At 38.4% G+C, this 24,683-nt stretch overlaps 3 protein-coding genes across 3 annotated transcripts; 2 read left to right on the plus strand and 1 right to left on the minus strand.

The window, feature by feature from the left end:
• Window positions 1-4,230: 4,230 nt before the first annotated feature.
• On the plus strand, window positions 4,231-7,616 carry LOC104238253 (uncharacterized). Its single transcript, XM_009792568.2, has 2 exons — window positions 4,231-4,456; window positions 6,081-7,616. The coding sequence occupies exon 2, from the start codon at window positions 6,103-6,105 to the stop codon at window positions 7,396-7,398; it is 1,296 nt and encodes a 431-aa protein (XP_009790870.1). The 5' UTR covers window positions 4,231-4,456; window positions 6,081-6,102; the 3' UTR covers window positions 7,399-7,616.
• A 532-nt stretch (window positions 7,617-8,148) lies between these two features.
• Window positions 8,149-13,491, minus strand: LOC104238254 (heterogeneous nuclear ribonucleoprotein 1-like). The gene is made up of 5 exons (XM_009792571.2): window positions 13,279-13,491; window positions 13,058-13,159; window positions 12,673-12,902; window positions 10,988-12,128; window positions 8,149-8,795 (listed from the first exon to the last, which is right to left on the minus strand). Exons 3-5 carry the CDS (start codon window positions 12,895-12,897, stop codon window positions 8,782-8,784), a joined length of 1,380 nt encoding a protein of 459 aa, XP_009790873.1. The 5' UTR covers window positions 12,898-12,902; window positions 13,058-13,159; window positions 13,279-13,491; the 3' UTR covers window positions 8,149-8,781.
• Window positions 13,492-15,836: 2,345 nt separating this feature from the next.
• Window positions 15,837-16,394, plus strand: LOC138870592 (uncharacterized). Its single transcript, XM_070148413.1, has one exon. The coding sequence runs from the start codon at window positions 15,837-15,839 to the stop codon at window positions 16,392-16,394; it is 558 nt and encodes a 185-aa protein (XP_070004514.1).
• Window positions 16,395-24,683: the final 8,289 nt, after the last annotated feature.

Genomic DNA, 24,683 nt, shown 5'->3' on the forward strand with positions numbered 1-24,683 from the left:
ACCTTTAGGGATATCAACAATTGTCCAAGTGTTGTTCTCTTCTAGTGCTGCAATCTCTAGTTTCATAGCTTCAATTCACTTTGGATCTGTAGTTGCTTCCGTATAACTAGTAGGCTCTACAATGGATGAGTAGGAGTTTAAGGTAGTCTTATATGGTGAGGCTAGATAATCATAGAATATGTAGGAAGAGAGAGGATAGACACAGTTGGATTTTTTTGTGGTGATAAAGTCTTGCATCCACAGAGGTTGCTTGACAGTTCTAATGGATTTTCTAAGTGGTTCAGACTGAGAAAAAGGTTCAGTAGAATGAGTTGAATTGGTGGTAAGTTCTTCTAGGATGGTATTGTTAGGTGAAGGGGTTATATTGATAGAAGGTGGTGAAGTCAAGTGATTTTCTGTGATCAATTCCTCTTGTATGGTTTGGGAGGTTGTTGTGCTATTGGGAGTGGTATTGAGACTGTTCCTTGAAGTGTCAGTATCAGGAATAGGCTCTAGCACTGGAAATAAGGGTAGAGTAGAAGGAGTAAAGTATTTAAAAGGAAACAGATCTTCTCTGAACACCACATTTCTGCTTACAAAGAATGATATACCATGTAGATGGTAGATCATAAAGTTTGTATCTTTTTTGAGTAGAGGAATACCCATTAAGGCAGCAGGAATGGCTCTAGGTGACATCTTATCAGTGATATTGGGGTTTGATGCATAGGCAAGACAACCAAAGGTTTTTAAATGATCAAGGTTAGGAGGGTGTGAGTGCAACATTTGAAAAAAAGATTTATATTGTAGGGTGGCAGAAGGTAACATGTTAAGCAGATAAACAATAGTATCAACACACTCTCCCCAAAACTTCAAAGGCACAGCTCCTTGAAACCTTAAGGATCTGGGTACATTTAGAATAGATATGTGTTTCCTCTCTACTACACCATTTTGTTGAGTTGTATAAACACAATAGCTTTGGTGCAAAATGCCATTTTCTTTGATCAACTCATCAAACTGAGAATTAAAAAACTCACATCCATTGTCTGTTCTTGATGTTTGAACATTAGAATTGAACATATTCTTCATTAAAGCTAAAAACTGCTTCACGGTGACAAGAGTTTCAGCTTTATTGTTCAACAAAAAAATTCAAGTATACATAGAAAAATCATCCACCAATGTTAGAAAATATCTCTTCCCATCATGTGTAGGTAATCTATAAGGACCCCATACATCCCACGCACAAGCTGGAAAGGCTTATTTGAACTAGTAGTGCTAATAAGAAATGAAAGTTTAGTCTGTTTCCCTAGTGGACATACAGGACAGTGATGATTTTTGTCTAGTTTGCAATGTTTCAAAAACTCTATTTTTTTAAGCATATCTAAAGGAGCATGGCCTAGTCTATTATGCCATACAGACAGTGGTACATTAGTAGACACAGAGTAGAACTTTTCTTTACTGTCATACTCTTGTAGTTGTGGTTGAGTAAGTGGTGCTGTAGGAGTTGGAGATGACTTCAAATAGTACAATCCACATCTTCTCTACCAATCCCCCTCACCTGCCCACTGAAGAGGTCCTGGAATAGGCAAAAATCAGGAAAGAATGCCATACAATACTTCAGTTCCTTTGTCAACTTTGATACAGACAAAAGGTTAAACTTGAAGTCAGGAATGTGTAACACATTTTGTATATCCTTATTTCTGAGTATACTAGATGTTCCTGTATTTGATATTGACACCACATTCCCATTTGGAAGATGCACATTTCCACCTTTCAAACTAGAGTCCTTGTCTAATTTAGTCAACAACTTGGAATTTTCTACCATATGGTTAGTAACTCTAGTATCAATTATCCACATATCATCGACTATACTGGATAGGAAAGCAAATATACCTGCTGCTGCTGGTTGAGCAGAGCTTATTGCTTCTTCATTTACTTTACCAAGCATATGTAGGATTTATTGATACTGTTCTGGAGTAAAATATGGTGCTAAGGGAGGTGAAGTTGTTGGATGAGGCTGAGGTTGACTCCTCTCCCCATAGTTTCCTCCACTGTTATTACCTGCAAAGTTAGCTACTAAAAATACATTATGACTTCTATTAGTAGGCATTAGTGTTCCTGAATCACCAGTGTTTCCTGCAAAATTAGTTATAGGGAATGCATTTCCTTTCTTCTTATGCTTAAAATTAGCAGGGTAACCAACTAATTTGAAATAATTCTCTCTGGTATGCCCCTTGTAGTTGTAGTAGTCACCAACTAGGTTAAAATTCTTCTTTGGCCTTTGTTGAAAACCACCTCTAGCAGACACAAAAGCAGTGAGGTCAGAATTCTCTATAGGAACACTTGTGTGTGCGATTGCCCTCTCGCTTTCCCTTTCCATCATCATAGAGTAGGCTTGGTTAACAGAGAGAGCTGGTATCATCATGAGCAATTGGCTTCTAGCTTGCTCATGAGACTCATTTAGCCCCATAAGGAACTATAGGAGTTTCAATCTTTCCATAAACACAATAAATTCACGCGATTTCTCACAGTCACATCCAGGAATTGGGGCTAGACTATCAAACTCTGCTCACAACTGTCTCAATTTTGAGAAATAAGAAGAGATCGAGCTAGTACCTTGATTAATTGTGGCAATGTTCTTATGGATCTGGAAAATTCTAGAAAGATCAGCTTTATCAAACCTCTCTTTTAGGTCATTCCACACAACACTCGCATTTGAGGAGTAAAAAATTCCACTAAGCAATTCAGGCGATACACAATTCATTATCCATGACAGCACTATGGCGTTGCATCTGTCCCATAGATGTACCAGATTTGGACCAAACTTTCCTCGCCTACAGGTAACGTCGATGAACCCTAACTTGTTCCGACCTAAAATAGCAATTCTCATTGTCTGACTCCACACCGAGTAGTTTTCTAGACCTCGCAGTTGCAATGAGATCAGGATTGCACCGGAATTGTCATTTGAGTTCAAAAACAGGGGATGATTGTGACTTAGTTTCCCAGGAGCTTCATTATCAACTTCCGCCATTGTTGAGCTTCAACTATAGAGGCAGAGCTTGTGTAATTGAAGCAATTGAGCTTGAATTCAGTAGTCACACCGATTTGCGATCTAGATTCGAGCAGTAGGCTCTGATACCATTTCAACTTTATCAAAGTAAAGAGAGATTGAAGAGAGAATATGAACAGAAGAAGACTTGGAGAGAAAACTAACGGATTCTCATTTCTTCTGCAAACAGTAGCACTGTACAGAGTGAAATATATATACAATATCTTTAACTAACACCTCTAACTAACTTGCTTTACATAAATAGCCATAGCCACTTCATTAACTAACTAGTCAACTATCACATATACAGATACAATCAGCTTACACTCCCAACAATTATCTTTTAAAATTTTGGTAAGCTAATTAAAAAATTTAATAGCATTAATCATTAGAGATAATTGATTAAATTATATTTATTTTTCTTAAATAAGTAATTAATGATTATAAGATCTTTTCGAACAATAAAAAGGGAAAAATACAAAATTAACCAGTTGGTCAAAACTAATTGTATTTTCTAGCCAAAAATTATATAAAATATGTGTATTATACGTATATATATATATATATAGGATATTATTATCGGGAGCAGCTGAAAGTTATATATTTTTCTAATAAAATAGAATTTAATAATAAATACAATCTTCTTTATTTTGAATTTATGCAAAAATATTTTCTTATTAATCCGATCCAGAAAGAATATCGGCTTTCTAGAATTAGTTTAACTTGAATTCCTCATTTTATCCTTAACTACAAGCTTTACAGCCATACAAATGTTATGTCATGTTTAAGATTTTAATTTTTTAAATTTTTATAGTCATAAAAATGTTAGTATGACGTATTTAAAATTATAAATTTTAAAAGTATTCTCTACTTTCTTAAACTCATCTTCAAACAAATCATTCCACATAGTCGAAATAGAGATAAGTACTCCATCCTTTTACTTTATGTGGCAATTTTTTTTAGTCCGTCCTAAAAAAAATGATAGCTTTTTAGTTTTAAAAATAATTTAACTTTACACTTCTTATTTATCTTATTGAGATAATTTATAACCACACAAATATCTACAACTCGTTTAAACTTGTTTTTCTTCTTAAATTAGAACTAAATTCTTATAATAAAATGGTAAATAAAAAAGATGAGAGGATAAAAAATTACAAGTGGCGCGTGGTGGAGAAAGTAGGTCCCATTTGTAAGAAGGCAGCGCACTGAGATTGGACTTTGTCAGCGAGAGGACTAACTTTTGCAGACAAAAATATCCACAAAACATACGCACAAAGATACGGAGGTCTCCGACAATCTTCTCCCACTGCCCAACGTTCAGTAGATTTTATTCTACGCTTCGTATTTTGAGTTTGGTCTTCTTCTGATATTCGATTTTCTGTCTCAAGTCAAGGCAAGAAATTCACAGACCAATCACCTGTTTACCTGCTAGTAAGAACTAATTTCTTCCACCTTTATGTTTTGTGCTTCAAATAATTCTTGCTTCATTTGTGATTATGAGCTGAATTTCATTTGAGTAATTAATTTTGTTCTGGTCGATTTGGGTATGTTGCTATGTTTTCCTCCCATTTCCCCCTTTTCTCAGTTTGGCATGCGTGTAGCTTAGTTCCAATTTCTTTTGTTTAATTTTTGTTTTAAGTTCGAATAATGGCGTAAACTCACTGGTTGGCTTGATTATTGTTGCTGATTGTTATGCTCTTGGTTCTATCTATTTTGATTTCAGACTATTTTCTCTACTAAGTTGTCCTACATTTAAAATTTTAGTTATGGAGGCTCTTGAGGGTTCTTTTGTTATGTTAGACGTTACAGATTGATTTTTTACGAGGGTGGTGTCGGGGGGTCAACGTGCGCACTGATAAAGAAATGGGCTTTTGGCCTTACTCTACCCTTAAAATTAGTTCATGAGGTGAAAATTAGTTCATGAGGTGAGGATTGTCCTAGACTAAGAAACCTATATCCCGCTGATATGGCTCTACATCTGGAACGTGGACAATATAAGATGCGGTCCAACATTGGGTAAACAATAAATTGAGATGAGTCTGGCTTTGATATCATGAAGAGTTTGAAACGGGTACCTGCTACGTCCCACCAGTATAGGTACGGAGTAACTCTGTCCATTAAAACTTAGGCAAAATGGAAGAAATCAACTAGTTTTGAACCTGAGATCTCATGGTTCTCCTCACTAATCACTAGGCTAGACCCTTGGGTACGTGTTAGACGTTAAAGATTGCATCTTTTTACTTCTTTCCGATGAGAGTGATACCTGTTTGGAATTCTGCTTCTACCACGGATGATCTCGTTTCAGCATTATAATTCTCCAAGTCCCTTAGCCACTCGCATATCCATTTGAATTAGTAAATTCTGAATTGTGTTTTCATGTAACCTTATCTTGAGAATGTTCCCTAGTAGGGGTACTGCACGGACAAGTTAGAGGTTTCACCTTGGATACAATTGCTACTTCTTGTAAGATGGCAAGCAGCCGTTCTTGTCAAGGGCAAAAAGTGCACAAAAGCACCAAGGTCTTTGGGGGTTTTAAATAGAACATGCAACTAACACGAGTTTTGCAGTAAAGAAATGTGCTAATGAAGAAACAAAAAGGTACAGATAATGCAAGAGAAACAACAATAAACACAAACAATGGATAAGTGAAATACATGAATTAAAAATCGTGTAAATCAAGTTTAAAACCCACTTAAATTTATGATCCGATGCTAAGATGCAATTTTATGTCTCTAATTCCTATTCCTAATCATAGCTTCATTCATGAAATTTTCTTATCAATTAATCACTCTGCTGACTATTTTGAAGTTTAATGTTGCCCTCTTCAAGATTGAGTCATGGGCGATGAGACGCATGTTTTGATGCGCCACTTAAGCAAAGGCAAAGGGCTTAGTTTGTGTTGCACCTAGTTTCAGGGTTTATATGCATCAACGGAGCCTTTAACAACATTGAATTCCAAAATCTTTTGAATCTCGTGATTACATGCTCACACTGGAAAGCAGAACTACAAATTGACTTGGCATTCCTTGATACCAAACATATCTTTTGATTTCAGGTTAATATTTGTGGTCAAATTGATGGATTCCCCACAGTCCATTGTTTCACCATTCAAGGGTTCCTCCACTTTTGTTGAGCCCGAGAAGCAGAGCAGTGAGTTATTCATAAAGAACCGTGGTGGCCTATCCCAGGGAGTTTCTGCTCATAGAGAGGAGGCTGCAGTCTGCAACTTGGAGGACTTCATTGGAGTTCTAGATGTGTATGTACACCAGGCCAGAGACATCCATAACATCTGCATTTACCATAAGCAAGACGTTTATGCAAAACTTTGTCTTACCAGTGATCCTGAAAATGCAGTCTCCACGCAAATTATTAATGGTGGAGGGCAAAGTCCAGTATTCAATGAAAATCTAAGGCTCAAAGTCCGTACAATAGAATGCTCCGTGAAATGTGAGATATGGATGATGAGCAGGGTGAGGAATTATTTGGAAGACCAACTGCTAGGCTTTGCACTGGTCCCGCTAACTGAAGTCCTTGTTAAAAATGGAAAGCTAGAAAAAGAGTTTACTCTTTCATCAACTGATCTCTTCCACTCTCCAGCAGGATATGTGCAGTTGTCCTTTTCGTATAGTGGAACTTCACCTGAAGTGATTGTGATTCCTGCATTGCCTGAATCTGTTGGCACTCGTGCATCTCTGCTGGATGCTAAAGCAACTGAGTCGCTTCCTAATGAATTTGAAAAAATCGAATTCCCTGATCCCAAGATAGTAAATGAAAATCATCTTATGGTCTCTGAGTACTTTGGTATACCATGCACTGATCTTGACTCTCAAAGCTCAGATAGCTTGGTCTCTTCTGATACAGCAAATCATCTCAGTCCAGAAGTAGAAGTTCGTGTTGAGGAAAATTTTCCAACAGGAATTACTAATCCAAACCAATATCCTAAGTGTGATTCCCCTCCAAGCAGTGTATCAACCATTGAGTCGCCGTCAGTCTTGCATCCTGCAAGCTCTCAGTCTTCAGAGCCCTCGGGAGAATCAAAATCTCCAGTTCAAGAATATACTTCCGAATGCGCCACCGTGAAAAGAGTAAATTGTGGTGATGCTGAGAGCAACTCGTCAGAAATCAAGCCTGGTAGCGGATTTCCAAAGCCAGTAGTAGACATTGAGGCAGAGCAAAAGGTTGTGCAACAGGAGATAGTGGACATGTACATGAAAAGCATGCAGCAATTTACTGATTCATTGGCAAAAATGAAGCTTCCGTTGGATATTGGAAATGAACCGACCAGTTCTGGCAGTTCGAGTTCAGATCAGAAATTAGAAACACCCAAGAGCACTGGCTCTCGAGTGTTTTATGGTAGCAGAGCTTTCTTCTGAGATCTTGTGACGATGATTACACTACTCAAATGACCTCTAGAGTTTAGGAAACAAGACTGCAGGTATTAGTGACACTGAGCATTCTGTGTATTGTGGTATTCAGTCATTTTATAAGGGGAACTAGAATGATGAAAACTGCTTGACTTGGCTCTGTAAAAGCATTATTCTATTTCTGTTGTTTCTAGCTAATTAAATCTGTGCTTAATTTCTCTTCATAATTTGTCCTTTAATGATTTGATTATCTACTGTGCGCATCAGTCGCCTATTATATTGGAAAAGTTTGCCTAATTAAGCCGAGGTTTCTGATCAATGGCCGATGCATCTCCAGTGTGGTAGATATGGAGTCTAGCAGCATAAATATGTTGTGAAAATGAAATCTCCTTAAATATTTACTGAATTAAGTTATTAAAACAAGTTGAACAACTCTCAGAGCAACTTCGGGCACTAGTATTTTTGAGCTCATCTTCGTCAAAAGCTGTCGAATACACTGGCATTTGCAACTTCAACCTCGTCTTTCATTCATATTCATATGCATATATTTGAATTAAAAAGTTATATCTAATTGCAAAACAAGGAAACCAATAGGCAGTTGTTCTGATCAAATGATATTAAAAAATCTTAGCAAAACCAAAACGTGTGTTAATTTCAAGGGAAATGCTTTGAGAAAAGCACAAAAACATACAAAATGTAAGAAACCATCATCTCATCTGTAGAAATCTTCACAAGTCAAAACACCATTACTAAGAAGTGTTATAATGAAAACAGTATCTATTTCATCTGCAACATAGTTACTTAAAAATGAAGCCTCAAACATAGAGCGCTTGTACAATCTGCAATGAGTACTGAATCAGAAAATTCAGCAGTTATTTAATAGTAGATCCCAGGTTCGTATCCCCTATTGTTTCACAGTAGTAAATCAAAAGGGATGTTGAATACAATCTGAGAGAAAAACAAACCCCAGAAAAAAGGGGAACTAAGAGAACAGACATCAGCAGCTTTGCCAGTCACTACAGCGGACAAAAAGTTAAAAAGAAAAAAAGAATATAAAAATTATAACTCTACCTCTCAACGTAGTTCCAATGGTATCCGCTTTGTTGTGGATGCACAATACATCAACTGCAATGGATGGTGTCAAGTATAATCTGATATACATATACGAGCCTAAATTACTTTCGAAAAATTGAAACCTCAAACCATCACAAAATCCCTTTAAAAACTGCTCTCTGAATATGTATTACTTTATCGGACAGGCCCCTCGTTAGCTCTATATCATCAGCTATAGCTGAAATGCATATTTTTGGATAAATGTATTAAAATTCACAGCCCACTTGCTTTTCTCAAGGCACTTTTAAGAATCTTCAGATATACAAATAAAGAAATCTCCTATGCCGCAATTCCTGGAAACATTCAAGAAGAAAATGTTAAGCAGTCTCAATATCTGAACAATTTCCCACTAAGTAACATATAGCATTGATTCAAGAGAACAGGTAATCTCGGAGAAAGATAATGCACGAAAGGTTATTCTGCATTTACCCAATAGCAAGTTTGACGGAAGACATGGAAGTAAAACAATACATTTTTGTATATGACAAAATTTCAGTGAATGACAACTGCATCCATGAGCAAAACAGGTTTGTCTATTCCCCACATTTGAATAAGGGCATTAATTGCTATTAAATTTGTTACCAGGAGCCTATAACTTATATCTTCAGAGTTCTTTCTTCTGCCCATAAGACGTGATTGTTATTTTCTTAAAGCAAACACAAAGTAATGTTCCAAAACATTTTCAGTCCTTTTTATATATCCACTAAAGATTCATCAATAAGGGCCAAAAAGCCAGAGCTCGTACAAGAGATAATCCTCCTTCAGTCCCTAACGATAGACCTCCTGTAGCTCTCCAAGACCATAGGGAAGGTAGGAAATAAAAATTTTGAACCGTTTTTTCTAGGGAAGTAGGGGCAAGGAGGAGAAGCCCCAAATACTCAGCCTCTCCTTGGGCACTCTTAGCTCGCTCCAGTCACTAGTCTTTATTTTCCCTTCACTTTTTAGTATGCAACTGATTTCAATTACAAAAGAAACAAAATTAAAAAAGGAAAAGCCACAATCCTAACTCCATAGGCCTCAAGCAGCGGATGGGCAAGGATATGAAGGACCTAATTCATCTCCCATCCGACCACCATTCCTATTCTCTACGTACTATCTCATGCTAAATCAAGGAACTTATAGGGATGAATATGTAATTGGGGCATGTTATCTGGAAACCAAAGTCGTGCTGCAAAGTCATATTACAAACATAATTTGAAAATTTTAATGTTCAATACCGTATGACGTTAAAACAATAGGACAGCTCTTTTAGAAAGTTGCTGATCAAACCTTATAAGGTACATGATTAGCTCCTGCACTAGTCTAATTGTTAGAAGGTAAAATAATCCATATACTTACCCCATTTGCCATTCAGAACCCCAATTCGCATACTACTGGGGCTTATGCAGATCCCTAGTTCCCTCACCCTCATTACCATAACCACAAGATTTTACCATCTTACGCGAGCTCCTGAACTATTTCTGCTTTACTGAAGTGATTGAACCTATGTTGCTTGAACTCTCCAAGATGCTGACGCACCCATGTCGGATCCTCCAAAAGTAGTATGTCGGATCCTCCAAAAGTACAGTTTGGACATTTTCGGAGAGTCAGAGCAACATAGGATTGAACTATGCTTATGTAAATTGAAGAACTGTTTTAAGTAAAGTAACGGCTACAAGCTTCACCATTGTAATCTTAAACTTAAGAGCACAAATTCATTTTTGTCTTTGGTTAAGTTCATTTTTAGGCAAATACTTCAGACTTTGAAAAAGAATACAAATGCAAGATTGCCAAGGACCTAAAGGAAAAGCCGCATGGCCACTGTTCTGCAAAAATTTCAGCTAAAGATGTTGAACAGTGTGTCCTATTTTATCTAGGAGAAAAAGGTCAGCAAAGGTATCCTCACGTTTTTTCTAATAAGGTATCTTCAACTTCATATGAGGCATACCGGATGGTGTTTCAACCACTTCCAATTTTCTGGACAAAGAAGACTATTTCACCCCATTATAAGGTAATTCAAATGAGCATACCAAATCAATGTAACTAACAGAAAAGTAGGGGTGTGGAACAAAACCATTATTACGTCTTGAATCCTTTTAACATATCTCACTCCAAATCTTCCCGTCAAAACTACGCTTATGACGTTAACATAGTTTATAGATTGTTAGCTTAAATTTGAACTTAGAACAACTACTAACTCAAAGGAGCTCAAATCCAGTTGAGCCATTTTTGTGAATATTTTAATGATCTTTCAAGTTAGAGTCTACTAATCAAAAAGGTGGCCTTGCAAGCCAAAAACCAAGTTCCTATAAAAAGAAGCATACTAAATCAAGAGGGGGGAAAGCCAGCTATTATCTAATTGACCAGCATCGGTAATAAGACAAATATATGTCAAGAATCAAGAGAAATACATCAAAAGGGAAGGCACAATACGAAGCCTAGGTTAGAATGACAGAAGAAAATTATCAAAATCATACAGGGTATGCAATTGGAGGAGTATTCGTACCTCTATTTGATTGTCTATTGGCAATACTATAATTTCCAATATAATTCTCAGAGTCTTTAGCTGAAACATTTGTCGGATTTTCAAGTCCATATCCAAATGAACTAGAACCATCCGCACCAGAAGACACAGCTTGCCAAGTCGGATCACCATATATTGAGCCATAAGGCCCCTCATAAGCACCACTAGATGCAGCAAAACCTGCTGCATTGCTTCTTCCAAGTCCTCCAGATCCAAGGCCGTAACTGTTTCCCCCACTCCTGAACCCAAAATTCTGACCAGTAGAATTACCAACTGGAGCAGAAGAGCCCCAATTGGCACCATTATTCCCAAAGACCCCATAAATACCAGTTCCAGAACCTAAAAAGGAACCGGAGATACCAGGACTTGGAGAACGGTTAAGACCGCTGTTTCCCCATACATTCCTGGTTGGGGAGCTAAGCAAAGAATCACCTCTACTGCTCCCTGTGCTATATCCGATGGGTGTAGCGTATCTGCTTGATTTGCCGCTGAAATATGGGCTCAGACCCCGCCCATAACCAAGATTATTATTGTTAAAGTTGGAAGCTCCTGCAAATGTGGGGCTCAAAGCTGGGTCCAAATTGACACCCGTTCCATAAGCAGGAGTAGAAAACTGAGACAAACTTGTACGTGCACTGGCAACTGGATTGAACCTACCATCCATCCTGACCCCATATCCTCCAATCGAACCTAGACTATACCCTTGAGCATAGTTGTTGAGAAAGCTATTTGCTCTACCAAGTCCGTAGTTGTATCCGTTGAAAGGGCTCCGGTTGGGCCCTGGAGACATCTCTTTCGGAACGGCGCGCTTCACCTCAATCATTTTACCATTTAGGTCATGAAAGGTCTTATACAATGCCCTATCCACTGCATCCTCCGAATCATAAGTTATAAAACCAAAGCCTCTTGGCCTCTGAGTGTTGTGGTCATACATCACTACAACATCTGTAATTGTACCAAACTGATCAAAGTATTGCTTGAAGTCACTCTCAGTAACAGTAGATGCTAAACCTCCAACGAATATCTTTTTAGTGCGTCCAGAACCCGGAGATCCTTGAATGCTGCTGTTGTTTCTATTTACCGTCTGTTGGTCATCCCTAGGAACAGCCTTCTTTGCCTCAACCTGAAAATTGGATGCCAACGAAGAATTTGAAGAAACAGAGATGATAACTCACTTGATTCTAACTAGCACAATCCAGCATGAATTAATCTTCAACTGAAATTTTTCAGAAACATTTGGGGTAATACCATCAGTTATATGTACTAAATTTTGAACAGCAAACTTGCTGAGCTTGTCACAGAAGACTTTACAATTCTCACAGTCCATGTTACAAAAAGAATAACACAATGGAAGCAAAAAATTCGTATAGGCGATACCAACAAGTTGAGATTGGGGTTTAGTCATGATATTACTCTTAAGTAAAGCCAAGTGTTAGATAGGATTCCTTTATAGTCTGTTTAAAGATTAGTACGTCAGTAGAAAATGTAGAGAACTTCTAGCATTAAGGAAGCTCAAATTATAGAATATTGGAATGAAGCAAGTCCAAATGGAGTGAAATAGATAGCGAGAATTCATACAGCCCCAACCCAACTAACTTGGCGTTGAGGCGTAATAGTTAATGTATAAACTTGCTGAATGATAAACAGACATGTAACGGGAAACAGACCGTTCTGCCATCGATGATGTGCTTCTCTTGAACGACTCTATGAGCAACTGCATGATTGGCAAAGACAACAAAGCCAAAACCACGAGCACGACCAGTGTTGCGATCTCTCATGATCACAGCTTCCACCACCTCTCCATACGAACTGAAATATTCTTTAAGACGTTCCTCATCTGTGTCCCAAGATATCCCACCTATAAATAGCTTACCGAGATCTGTCTCCATCATTTCTCCTATCACCATTCAAATAATGAAACAATTGCATCTACCACAACAATAAAAACTATACAGTACACAATTTATTGAATGCACAGAAAACAAAATCTAGGAAAATTAAAAATAAGCACACAGATCCAGATGTGGATAAGTAAAGTAATAAAATATAAACCTTTATCAAGAAAATCAGGCAGACCCCAGTTCGCAGAATACTGTTCTGTTGTTGGATTCAATCAGATCTTTGTACCATCAATCAGTACTCAATCCACTGCCTCTGAAAATTCACAATTCAGATAGATCAGAGACTCGTTAAAAAAAAAGATTCATTATTTCTAATAAAACAGAAAAGTGTATGTATGAAGTAGCAAGAAAATGCAACATTTGGATACAAACCAGAGGTCTAAGAGAAGGCATAACAAAATGAAAACAGAGAATGTGGTTATCATCCTCTTCCTTTCTCTTTTCTTTTCATTACTCTCTTTGGTTATTCCAAAGCTTCTTTTATATAAAAATGGAAAATGGCAATGCCGAACAAATATAATGTTGGGTAGAAAAAGAGAAAATTATATATACAAAGAAAGAAAGAAAGAAAGAAGAGGATGTTGTGCGTGTATGGGTGAGGTAGCAAATCTATTTGTTGGAAGAATATTTGGAGTGCACAACATGCCACACGACGACTACCCTTTTGTTTAACCCAAAAGCCTATTACTACCATTTCTATTCCATTTACCTTTTTTTATTTTCTACAACAAGTACTACTTTGTTTGGTATATTTTTCTACAGCTAGTAGGCTAGTAGCTATTACAATAATGGAAATAAACTGCTAGTTCAAGTTAATATTTGTTTAATAATCTCATCGTCCGAGCCAGACTACTGGATTACTTCATTGATCAAAAGGTTGCACCTTGAATGTTTGCAAATAAAATAAAATTATTAAAAAAGTGAAAGAATATAACAACTATTATTATTATTATGTCTCGGTATCAAACAAGTTGGGTCGGTCATATGAATTCTTACTTTATTCTTTAAGCTCAACTCATATCAACATACAAAAATAAAATAAAATAAAATAAAATAAAATAAAAGTGAAAGTAAAAACTAAGTTAAGCACATATAATAATAATAATAACAATAATTCTCTACTAAATTTAGAACATATTTCTGATTAGTAGGTATCACATATATATGGTAACCCAAAACAAATATTTTTGCTAACTAGGAGGATTGTAAATTCTCTCACTGTATTTTTTTTTATTTTTTTTTGTGATTACACTGTTTTCCTATTGATATGATGAGAAAACAATACTTTTGAACCAACTTTTGTCTCTACTTATGGCAGTAGTTACGTCAAATATTACTACTTGCTGGGTACGTGCTTTCTTTGGCAATAAAAAATGATGGTCTATCTACAAATAATAAAGACATTCTGCAAGTAAACCAACAATTATGGGGTTGTTTAATTCACGGTCTAACTGTGAAGGGATTATAATTCAATGAGTTTTTATGCTATGAATACATTGTAAGAAATAATAATATAGTAAATAATAATATAAGATTTGTTATTGTATTGGTGGAAAAGTAGATTTGCTACGCGGACTAATGATATGCTGACATGTAGCATAAGAGTCAAAACCATCAAGAAGAGTGAAGATTAGAGAAGGCATGAGTAAAACACTCATGGGATCCTACAAAGATACCGTATCTGACAGCTGGAAAAGAAGAGATAGGTACGAGATAGATAATTAAAGACCGCGAGGAAGGAAAGTTCATTAATAGTCACAAATATGGAAAGAAATCGGCATAATCACTAATTATGCATGATTGACAACTATTACCATAACAACAAATTACCCATGTAAGGGGTAATCAATGTAATAAATATTAGTAATAGGCGATAATTAAGTAGGGCAAAACAGTTACATATTGTATCCTTATATAAACCTCCTACCAAATCTTGTACGATCATCATGAAATTCACAAAATTATATTGTCAATTGCTTATACTTTTGCTCTATGTTGTTTGAGGATCTCTCCTTTTGGAAGGAAGCTGTGATTATCAATAAGATTTTTTTCCTTACTCTCTCAATATTCTATTTTCATTATTTGTTGAAATCCTCTAGGCTGAGAATTGGGTCTTGGAACATTGGGACGTTGACGGGGAAGTCTATAGAGTTAGGTAAGATTCTTCAGAAGAGGAAGATCAACATAGCGTGTGTTTAGGAGACTAGATGGAAGGGTACTAGGGCACGAGATGTAGACGAGTTTAAACTATGGTACTCAGGGAGCGCTGGGGGTAAGCAAGTAGACAGGGAACTCGTGGTTGAGGTTAAGTGGGTAAATGATAGGTTGATGAGTATTAAGCTGGTAGTTGGTGGGTTTACTGTAAACGTGATTAGTGCATACGCTCCTTAGGCAGGTTTGGACTAGGAGGTCAAGAAGCAATTCTGGGAGGATTTGGACGAGATGGTGTGTAGTATCCCGCATACAGAGAAGTTGTTCATTGGCGGAGATTTCAATGTTCATATTGGGGCTAGTGCTAGGGGTTATGATGATGTGCATAGCGGGTATGGCTTTGGGGATAGGAATGAGGGAGGTAATTCACTGTTGGATTTTGCTAGAGCTTTTGATTTGGTTATTGGTAACTCGAGTTTTCCGAAGAGGGAAGAGCACCTGGTCACTTTCGGAAATGGGCAAGAATCAGATTGATTATCTTCTCTGCAGGAAATGCGATAAAGGTTTGTGCACTGACTGCAAGGTCATCCCAAATGAGCACCTCACGACTCTGCATAGGCTCCTAGTTATGGACCTGGAGATCAAGAGGAGTAGGGGAAGAGGGTGGGGTGCAGGCAACCTAAGATCAAGTGGGGTAACTTGACCAAGGACAAAGCTCAGGAGTTAGGGGAGACGTTGCTGGCTATGAGGGCCTGGATGAGTATGGGGACGCGTCTATTATGTGGTTCATGACTGCATATTGCATTAGGGTAGCTGTTAGAGAGGTCTTAGGGGTCACGAAGGGCTCTCATGGGGGTCATAAAGGGGACTGGTGGTGGAATGGAGAGGTTCAAGGTAAAGTGAAAACTAAGAAAGCTGCTTATTTGAAGCTAGTAGAGAGTACAAATGAGGAGGAAAAAAGGACTTATGGGGAGTGTTACAGAAAGGGAAAGAAAGAGGCAAAGTTAGCAGTTATGACAGCTAAGAACACGACGTTTGCTCGTTTGTACGAGGAGCTCGAGGGCAAAGGCGGGGATAAAAGGTTGTACCAGTTGGCCAAGGTGAGGGAGGGGAAAGCCCGCGACTTAGATCAAGTCAAGTGCATCAAGGACGAGGATGGCAAAGTGTTGATGGACGAGGCACTCATTAGGAGAAGATGGCAGGCATACTTCCATAAATTGTTGAACGGGGAAGGGGATAGATGCATTGTGCTGGGCGAGTTGGAGCACTCCCAAAATCGGCGGGATTTTGGGTATTGTAGGCGGATTACGGTAGGAGGTAAAAGGGGCGATGCGTAAGATGTGCAGGGGCAAAGCGACGGGGCCAGACGAAATTCTGGTGGAATTCTGGAAGAGCGCGGGGCGGGCAGGTTTGGAGTGGCTCGCTGGGCTGTTTAATTTTATTTTTAAGACAAAGAAGATGCCCGAAGGATGGAGGTGGAGTACGATGGTTCCACTTTACAAAAACAAGGGTGATATCCAAAATTGTAATAATTATAGGGGTATCAAGTTATTGAGTCACACTATGAAGGTTTGGGAGAGGGTGGTGGAGGCCAGGGTGAGGAGGTGCGTGTCTATTTTCGAGAATCAGCTTGGATTCATGCCAGGGCGATCGACTACAGAAGCGATTCATCTGCTAAGGAGATTAGTGGAGCAGTATAGGCAGAGGAAGAAGGATTTGCATATGGTGTTTATTGACCTTGATAAGGCATACGATAAAGTTCCGAGAGAGGTCCTGTGGAGGTGTTTGGAGGTTAGGGGCGTTCCGATAGCGTACATTAGGGTGATTAAGGATATGTATGATGATGCTAAGACTCGGGTGAGGACTGTGTGTGGTGATTCAGAGCATTTCCCCGTTGTTATGGGGTTTCACCAAGGATCGACTTTTAGCCTATTTTTATTTGCCTTGGCGATAGATGTACTGTCGCATCACATCCAAGGGGAGGTGCATTGGTGCATACTATTTGCCGATGATATAGTGTTAATTGACGAGATGCATAGCGGAGTTAATGCGAGGTTGGAGGTTTGAAGACAGACCTTGGAGTCTAAAAGTTTCAAACTGAGTAGAACCAAGACAGAATATTTGGAGTGCAAATTCAGTGACGGGACCCATGAGGCAGACGTAGAGGTTAAGTTTGATGCTCAAGTTATCCCCAAGAGAGCGAGTTTTAAGTATCTCGGGTTTATTATCCAGGGTAACAGGGAGATTGACAAAGATGTCGCACATCGCGTCGGAGCGGGATGGATGAAGTGGAGGCTCACTTCCGGTGTTTTGTGTGATAGGAATGTGCCGCTAAGACTTAAGGGTAAGTTTTATCGAATGGTGGTTCGACCGGCTATGTTATATGGGGCTGAGTGTTGGCTAGTCAAGAACTCCCACGTGCAGAAGATGAGAGTAACAGAGATGAGGATGTTGAGATGGATGTGTGGGTGTACCAAGAGAGATAGGATTAAGAATGAAGCTATCCGGGACAGAGTAGGAGTAACCTCCGTGGAGGACAAGATGCGGGAGTCAAGGCTGAGATGGTTCAGACATGTTAAGAGAAGAAACATTGATGCTCCTGTCAGGAGGTGTGAGAGGTTGGCCATGGAGAGTTTGAGAAAAGGTCGAGGTAGGCCTAAGAAGTATTGGGGAGAGGTGATTAGGCAGGATATGGCGCTGCTTCAGCTCACTAAGGACATGACCCTTGATAGGAGGGTGTGGAGATCGTGGATTAATGTAGAAGGTTAGTAGGTAGTTTGTAATTGTTCACCGATAGTCTTAGTAGCATGCATGTCTCTTCATACACTTAGATTTTTTATTACGTTATGTGGTTTTGCTCGCCTCAGGTATTGTATTCTCTGTTGCTATTATTTGGTACTACTTATCCTTTATCTCTCCCTTTTTCTTTTCTCTTACATATTTCTTCCTTCCTTGCTTTCCTCTTCTTCTTCTTGCCCTTCCTGAGCCGAGTGTCTATTGGAAACAGCCTCTCTACCTGCATTAGGCAGGGGTAAGGTCTGCGTACAGACTACCCTTCCCAGACCCCTCTTGTTGGGATCAACCTGGGTTTGTTGTTGCTGTTGTTGAAGTAAAATTGGTTATTAAAAACCCGAATTACTCTTTTATTTGCTTTGATCACAAAAATTATTTTTGGTTAAACAATTAGGTAATGACTAATATATAGAGTGTTATGCAGGAATTGCCTAAATACAAACATGTTTATCTTTAGATATTTTTATTCACTTTTTTTAAAAAAAATCCTATTAACTTATTGCTAATATATTTTATAACGACCCGATCAGATGTTTTGAGTTCTAGTGCTTTATTTTATGAATCAAGACTTTGAGTGATTTATTTGATGTTTTATGACTTGCGCGTGAGGTTGGTTTTGATTTTCGAGAGGTTTGGGGGAGTTTTGGAAGAAGAATTCTTTTTTGGAAGCTTTAAGTTGCTGCAGTTGACCAATATTTGACTTTTGAGTAAACTAACTCGGATTAATAATTTGACTGTTCCATTAGCATCTTATGATGATCTTGGATTGGTATGTATGTTTAATTTGGGTCTTGGGTGACCGAGGCTGTTTCGGCGCTTACAGTTAAAAGTTGAAAAATTGAGTTCATGAACATTTGAATCTTTGAGTTTTGATGCTTGAATTTTATATTTTGAGCTTATGAGCGAGTTTGTGTAAGTTTTATATACTTACTTGATATACGTATGGGGTCCGAAGGGGCTCGGGTGGGTTTCAGATTGGTTTCAGGCTATTTTTCTAAGTTTTTTCCATTGTTGGTGTTGTTGTCATTGCATTTGCAATGACCAGCTCACAAATTTGAGGTTTGCACTTGCGAATGCTAACTCGCATTTGTGAAGTTTGGGAAGGAGGCTCAGCTTCGCAAAGCTGGGGTTATTCGCAATTGCGAGCTTTCAGTCGCATTTGCGACTTTAGTGACTCAGGACCCTTCGCATTTGTGACCACTAGTTTGCATTTTCAAGATTTGCAATTGCAAATAATAGTTCGCAATTACGATATCTGCAGCTAGGTAAAAGGGGAAGGTTACGAGATTAGCTCATTTTATTCCATTTCTGAGACCTAGACTTCATTAGAAGGCGATTTTTTAGAGGATTTTCTTTCCAACTTCAAATATTAGTAATTTTAACTTGTTTTTGATTAATTTTTATATATTTTCATCCCTAAATGTCTAGGAGTTTAAAGAGTAGAAATAAGATTTTGAGTAGTAACTTAATATATGAATTTTTTAAGATTTAGACCTCGATTTGAGGTCGGATCTCAAAGCAAATCGCATATTCGGACTCGAGAATAAATGGGTTATTAGGATTTGATCTTAATTTTAGATTTCAACCAAGTGGGCCCGGGTTGACTTTTTATTGATTTTTGAGATTTTATCAAATACTAAACCTTTATTAATTGGGGATGTTTCCTATAACATTATTTGATTTTCTTAGATGATATTTGATTAGGTTTTGATCGTTTTGAGGAGTATTTCTAAAGAAAGCAATATTGGGTTATTGAACTTGTTTCAAAATGAGGTAAGTGTCTTGCGTAGATTCAATTTGAGAGAATATTTCCTAATATGATATTGTTTGCTACATGCGGGGGATAATGTATATACAAGGTGACGAACGTATATGAATGTGCTAGGATTATCCGTGCTCGGGGTAGATTATATGCTTTCTTTGTGCCTTGTTTGACTTTATGATATTCTTTACTTATATTTCATTTTCTTACATGAATATAGGAGTATAATTATCCATGCTAAAAAAAACATATTTAAACATATGACATCTTAAATGAGCATGATAGATGAATCTTGGGACTCTTGATAATACTTGATTTGATCGTAGTCATGCATTATATAACTGTCACGACCTCAAAACCGACCCGGTCGTGATGGCGCCTATCGTGAAACTAGGCCAACCAACTCATTTCCAAAACAACCACGTTTTTCCTTTTAAACTTAATTAAAACCATTTTTCAATAGAAATCCAATAAAGATATAAAGGTCAAGTTTATCAAAGCGAAAATAAATACAAGCCTGACCTCGGGTGTCACTAAGTCATGAGCAAAACTACTACAACTATTTGAAATAACAAGAACAACACAGTCTGAGAATATCCAACAAATATACTAAAGGAAGATAAGGAAGGAGAAGGCGGAACTGTGATCGCCAGGCAGCTACCTTGCAATCTCCAAGGAAAAGTCTCCAATTGATATGATCAGCAACCGCTACTGTGACCCGAGATACCTGGATATGCACACAAGGTGCATGGGGTAATGTGAGTACACCAACTCAGTGAGTAACAAGTTCAAACTATGGACTGACAAGTAGTGACGAACCAAAACTCAACAAATATACAAATAACTGTACGAAAAAGTAGACATGCTTGTAGTTCAAGTAAAAAAACTCAGTAGTAAGTAAATACAATATGACCAGTACGGAGTATAAATCTCAGGACATCCTAAGTACCAATGCACAAATAGCATGATCAATGTTCCGTATGCCTCCACTCACAAGTACTCAACTACTCGGTACTGTATATGGCCATCCGGCCTAAGGATGATCCATCCCGGAATATACATACACCACTAACGTAGTCATCCAGTACCGAGGAAGGTCATTCCAGCCCTATGGAGAATATCCATCTTTAGGTATCAATACTTTGGACAAGATCCACGTCCAGGGAAGATCCATCCCTCAATATCATCAATTGTGCTCACTAGGGTGTAAAGACTCCGGAGGGGCTTCTCTTAGCCCAAGCACTATATCAATCCAACAAAGGCATGATTAATATCTTGCGGCGTGCAGCCCGATCCCATACTGTCACTCAATATCAGGCTCTCGGCCTCACTCAGTCATTACTCTCCAGTCTCACACACACGGGCTCAAAATGTCATTATACTAGCCCAAACAATGATATGATGTCAAATAACAATAATCGAGACTGGGGCATGATATAATATGCATGAACCGGGCTGAGTACAGAACATCAATGAAGCTAATGATATGACAGCAAGAAATGACCTCTCGGGTCTCAATAGTATTGGCGTGAAGCCTTAACATGATAATTAACATGATTTGCAGCTCATTAACTTAATCACGTAATTATAACACAAATATCAGCAAAAAAGAGTCACTAGGCGGTGCCATGGAATGACCTAGGCCGCAAATGTCACAGTGCACGCCCACACGCCCGTCACTTGGCATTTGCGTCACCTCAATAGTAATCATAGAACACATAGTTTGGGGTTTCAAACCCTCAGAACCAAGTTTGGAAGCGTTACTTACCTCAAGTCAAGCCAAACTCTAGCCCGCGACACCCTTGCCTCTCGATTCGGCCTCCATACGTCCCTAATCTAACCAAAATCGGTATATAACCATCAATATATGCTAAAAGAATGAAAGCCATACAAAAATTATCAATTTAACTCAAAAATCCCGAAATTGGCCAAACCCGACCCCGGGCCCACATCTCGGATTTCGATAAAATTCATAAAACTAGAATCCTTACACTCTCACGATTTCATACATACCAAATACACCAAAATCCGACCACAAACGATCCCTCAAATCCCTAAATCAAAGTCTCCAATTCCAAGCCCTAATCTCCCAACTTTCCTCCCTACTTTTCCACTAATACCATGATTAAACAATGGAAAAATGGTCATAAACACAAGTAATAAAGCTTAAGTAGCTTACCCAACTGAAAACCTTCGATTCCTTTGAAAAATCACTGCCTTAGCTCACTTCCCGTCTTCAAATATGGAGAAACTTAGCAAAATTCACGAAGAGGGCCTTTTTATTCCTTCTGCCCAACGATTACGCCCTGCGGTCCATTTCCCGCACTTGCGGGACCGCTTCTGCGCTCCATTCAACCGCTTCTGTAGTTTTCATTTAAATTTTCCTAACTGCACCTGCGACGCCATATACACATTTGCGGTCACGCAGGTGCGTTCCTTCACCCGCACCTGCGACTTCTGCTCTTTTCACCTGTCGCCGCATATGCGGTTGATTCTCGCTTCTGCGGTCATCGCACCTACGGTCCCCAATCCGCAGGTGCGGTTATGACAGGAACTCAACAACTTCAGCTGCAAACTCCAACTTCCAACTTCCTGATAACCATCCGAAATCATCCTGAGGCCCCCGAGACCTCAACCAAAAGTACGAACAAGTCACATTACACTATTCAAACTTATACCAACCTTTAGAACACTCAAAACGACATCGAATCATCAAAACACCCTCGAATTCAAGCCTAAGATTCCCAAAACTTCCGAATTCCGCGAACAATCAAAAAGTCTATCAAACCTCATCCGAATGACCTAAAATTTTATACACACGTCACAAATGATACAACGGACCTACTCCAATTTTTGGAATTCCATTATGACCCCTATATCAAGATTTCCACTACCAACCGGAATGCCAAAATTCCACTTTCGCCAATTCCAACCTAAATCTACCACGGACCTCCGAATTACATTCCGATCGCGCTCCTAAGTCCCAAATCACCTAACGAAGCTATCTGAACCATAAAAACCATATTTCGAGATCGTTTACTCATAAATCAACTTCCGATTGACTTTTCCAACTAAATGGCCAACTTAAGAGACGAAGTGTCTCATTCCTTTGCAAAACCACTCTGAACCCGACCGACCGATATGATACGATAAAATGAAGCTTAACAACACATAAAGAAGCAGAAATGGGAGAAACAGAGTGATAACTCATGAAATGACCAGTCGGGGTCATTACAATAACGAACACATATCTATACCCGTTATCCTTGTGCTATTTGAGCTTCTTATTCATGTTAAAGATCATGTGTAGACTCCGTTGTGATATTTGGACAAGGCAGCTCTTGAGATGTTGGCTTGCCTAATTGTACGATAACTATGATTACTTTTCGTTGATCGTATTATGCTTACTCATCCCTCTTGATTGTATTTATGCATCCTAACTTGCTTGGTACTGATTTACATATGCTTTGTAAGGATAAGTAAATTTGCACGAAAGGTATTTTCATGTAGTGAGGATGAGTGATTTATGCACGAAAGGTATTTCTGTGCAATTTGATATGGTATCACCACGGAGGGTGTTTTTGTACAAGTAAAAATGAGAATTCATGGCATTAAGGGTGTTTCCGTGCAAGTGAGGATGAGAGTTCATGGCACAAAGGGTGTATCCGTGTAGGTGAGGATGATATTTATGACTTGTATTGTGTTTATGTTCATGTCACGACCCAAAATTCCAACCTGTCATGATGGCACATAATTCACTTGCTAGGCAAGCCGACGAACACATAACAACTAAACAATTGAATGAAACATGCATAATAACTTAACAACAGAAGAATCTCAAACATATGATAAAAATATCAAAAGCTCTACTACAACCATCCAAAATTTGGTATTAACAAGTGCATGAGCTACTAAGTATCAACATAGTCTGAAACTCTAGTACAACTGTCTGAGTATAGAATAATACTGACTAAAATAAAAAGAAGGAGAGTCAAGGTCTGCGATCGTCATAGAAGCTACCTTGAAGTCTCCAAGCAAGCATTGGTAACGATCTATCAATCACCGTGCCCAGATGTACCTGGATCTGCACACGAAGTGCAGAGATTAGTATGAGTATAACCGACCTAATGTACTCAATAAGTAACAACAATAACTTTGGGTTGAAAGCAGTGACGAGCTCAGAACAATAGTTAAATGCCATTACCAATAACTAATAATAGTTCAGAGAATACAAGATAAACCGTAGAAATAGTAGATCACTGATATCAAGTACCGCTCGTTCTCATTTCATAAATTTAGGTATACTTTCAAGTATAACACTTTACAACCCAACATAGATAAAACATACTAATTACCAGTTAGCACGAGAAAAGTACATCTCTATGCCTACACGTCAAGTATACACGTAAATCAACAGTATCATAATGGATCCATCAAAAGTATTTACACTTAGCACTGTAGGGGTGCCTGTCATAACTGCCCATCATTAAGCACATATATGAAGCACTATGCCTGTGCCCACTGAGGCCTGGTGCACGCGTCGCCTCAAAACAATTACACTTAGCCCAATATGGGCCTGACGTATGCGTCATCTCAAAATCAGTACCAAACCGGCTCTAAGGCACAAACTTAATCATTTACCATTCAAGTCTCAGATGAACATATCTCAGATATTCAATTAAACAGTTTTACCCTTAAGCGATAGCAGCAACATGTGAGGAATCAGATAAGAAGTACTAAGACAAAGATATCATACACGGATATAGTATCATGACGGAGAACATGTGTGCCAATAAGGTATATGACTCAAAAACAACAAGAATATCCCTTATCAAGTCTCAAACAGTTAGCACATAGCCTATACATGATGTCTAACATGATTCACAGTTCAAATAAGCTAACAAGTAGAGGGAACATTGGGGCAACATGATATAATAACAAAACAAGCCCGGTATTAGCCTAAAGGCCTCCCCAACCATGAACAAACTGGTGCACACACACACGTCCGTCACCAAGCGCGTACGTCACCCCAATATCTTTCATATAGCGTAATCCTTAGGGTTAAATACCA

This window comes from Nicotiana sylvestris, chromosome 6 (assembly GCF_000393655.2).
Source record: "Nicotiana sylvestris chromosome 6, ASM39365v2, whole genome shotgun sequence".
NCBI lineage: Eukaryota > Viridiplantae > Streptophyta > Magnoliopsida > Solanales > Solanaceae > Nicotiana > Nicotiana sylvestris.

Coding starts and splice junctions, on each gene's coding strand:
- LOC104238253 (XM_009792568.2), top strand. CDS start 6,103: ATGGATTCCCCACAGTCCATTGTTTCACCATTCAAGGGTTCCTCCACT.
- LOC104238254 (XM_009792571.2), bottom strand. CDS start 12,897: ATGATGGAGACAGATCTCGGTAAGCTATTTATAGGTGGGATATCTTGG. Junction 12,129..12,672: donor ACATCATCGATGGCAGAACG/GTCTGTTTCCCG, acceptor TCCAATTTTCAG/GTTGAGGCAAAGAAGGCTGT.
- LOC138870592 (XM_070148413.1), top strand. CDS start 15,837: ATGTGGTTCATGACTGCATATTGCATTAGGGTAGCTGTTAGAGAGGTC.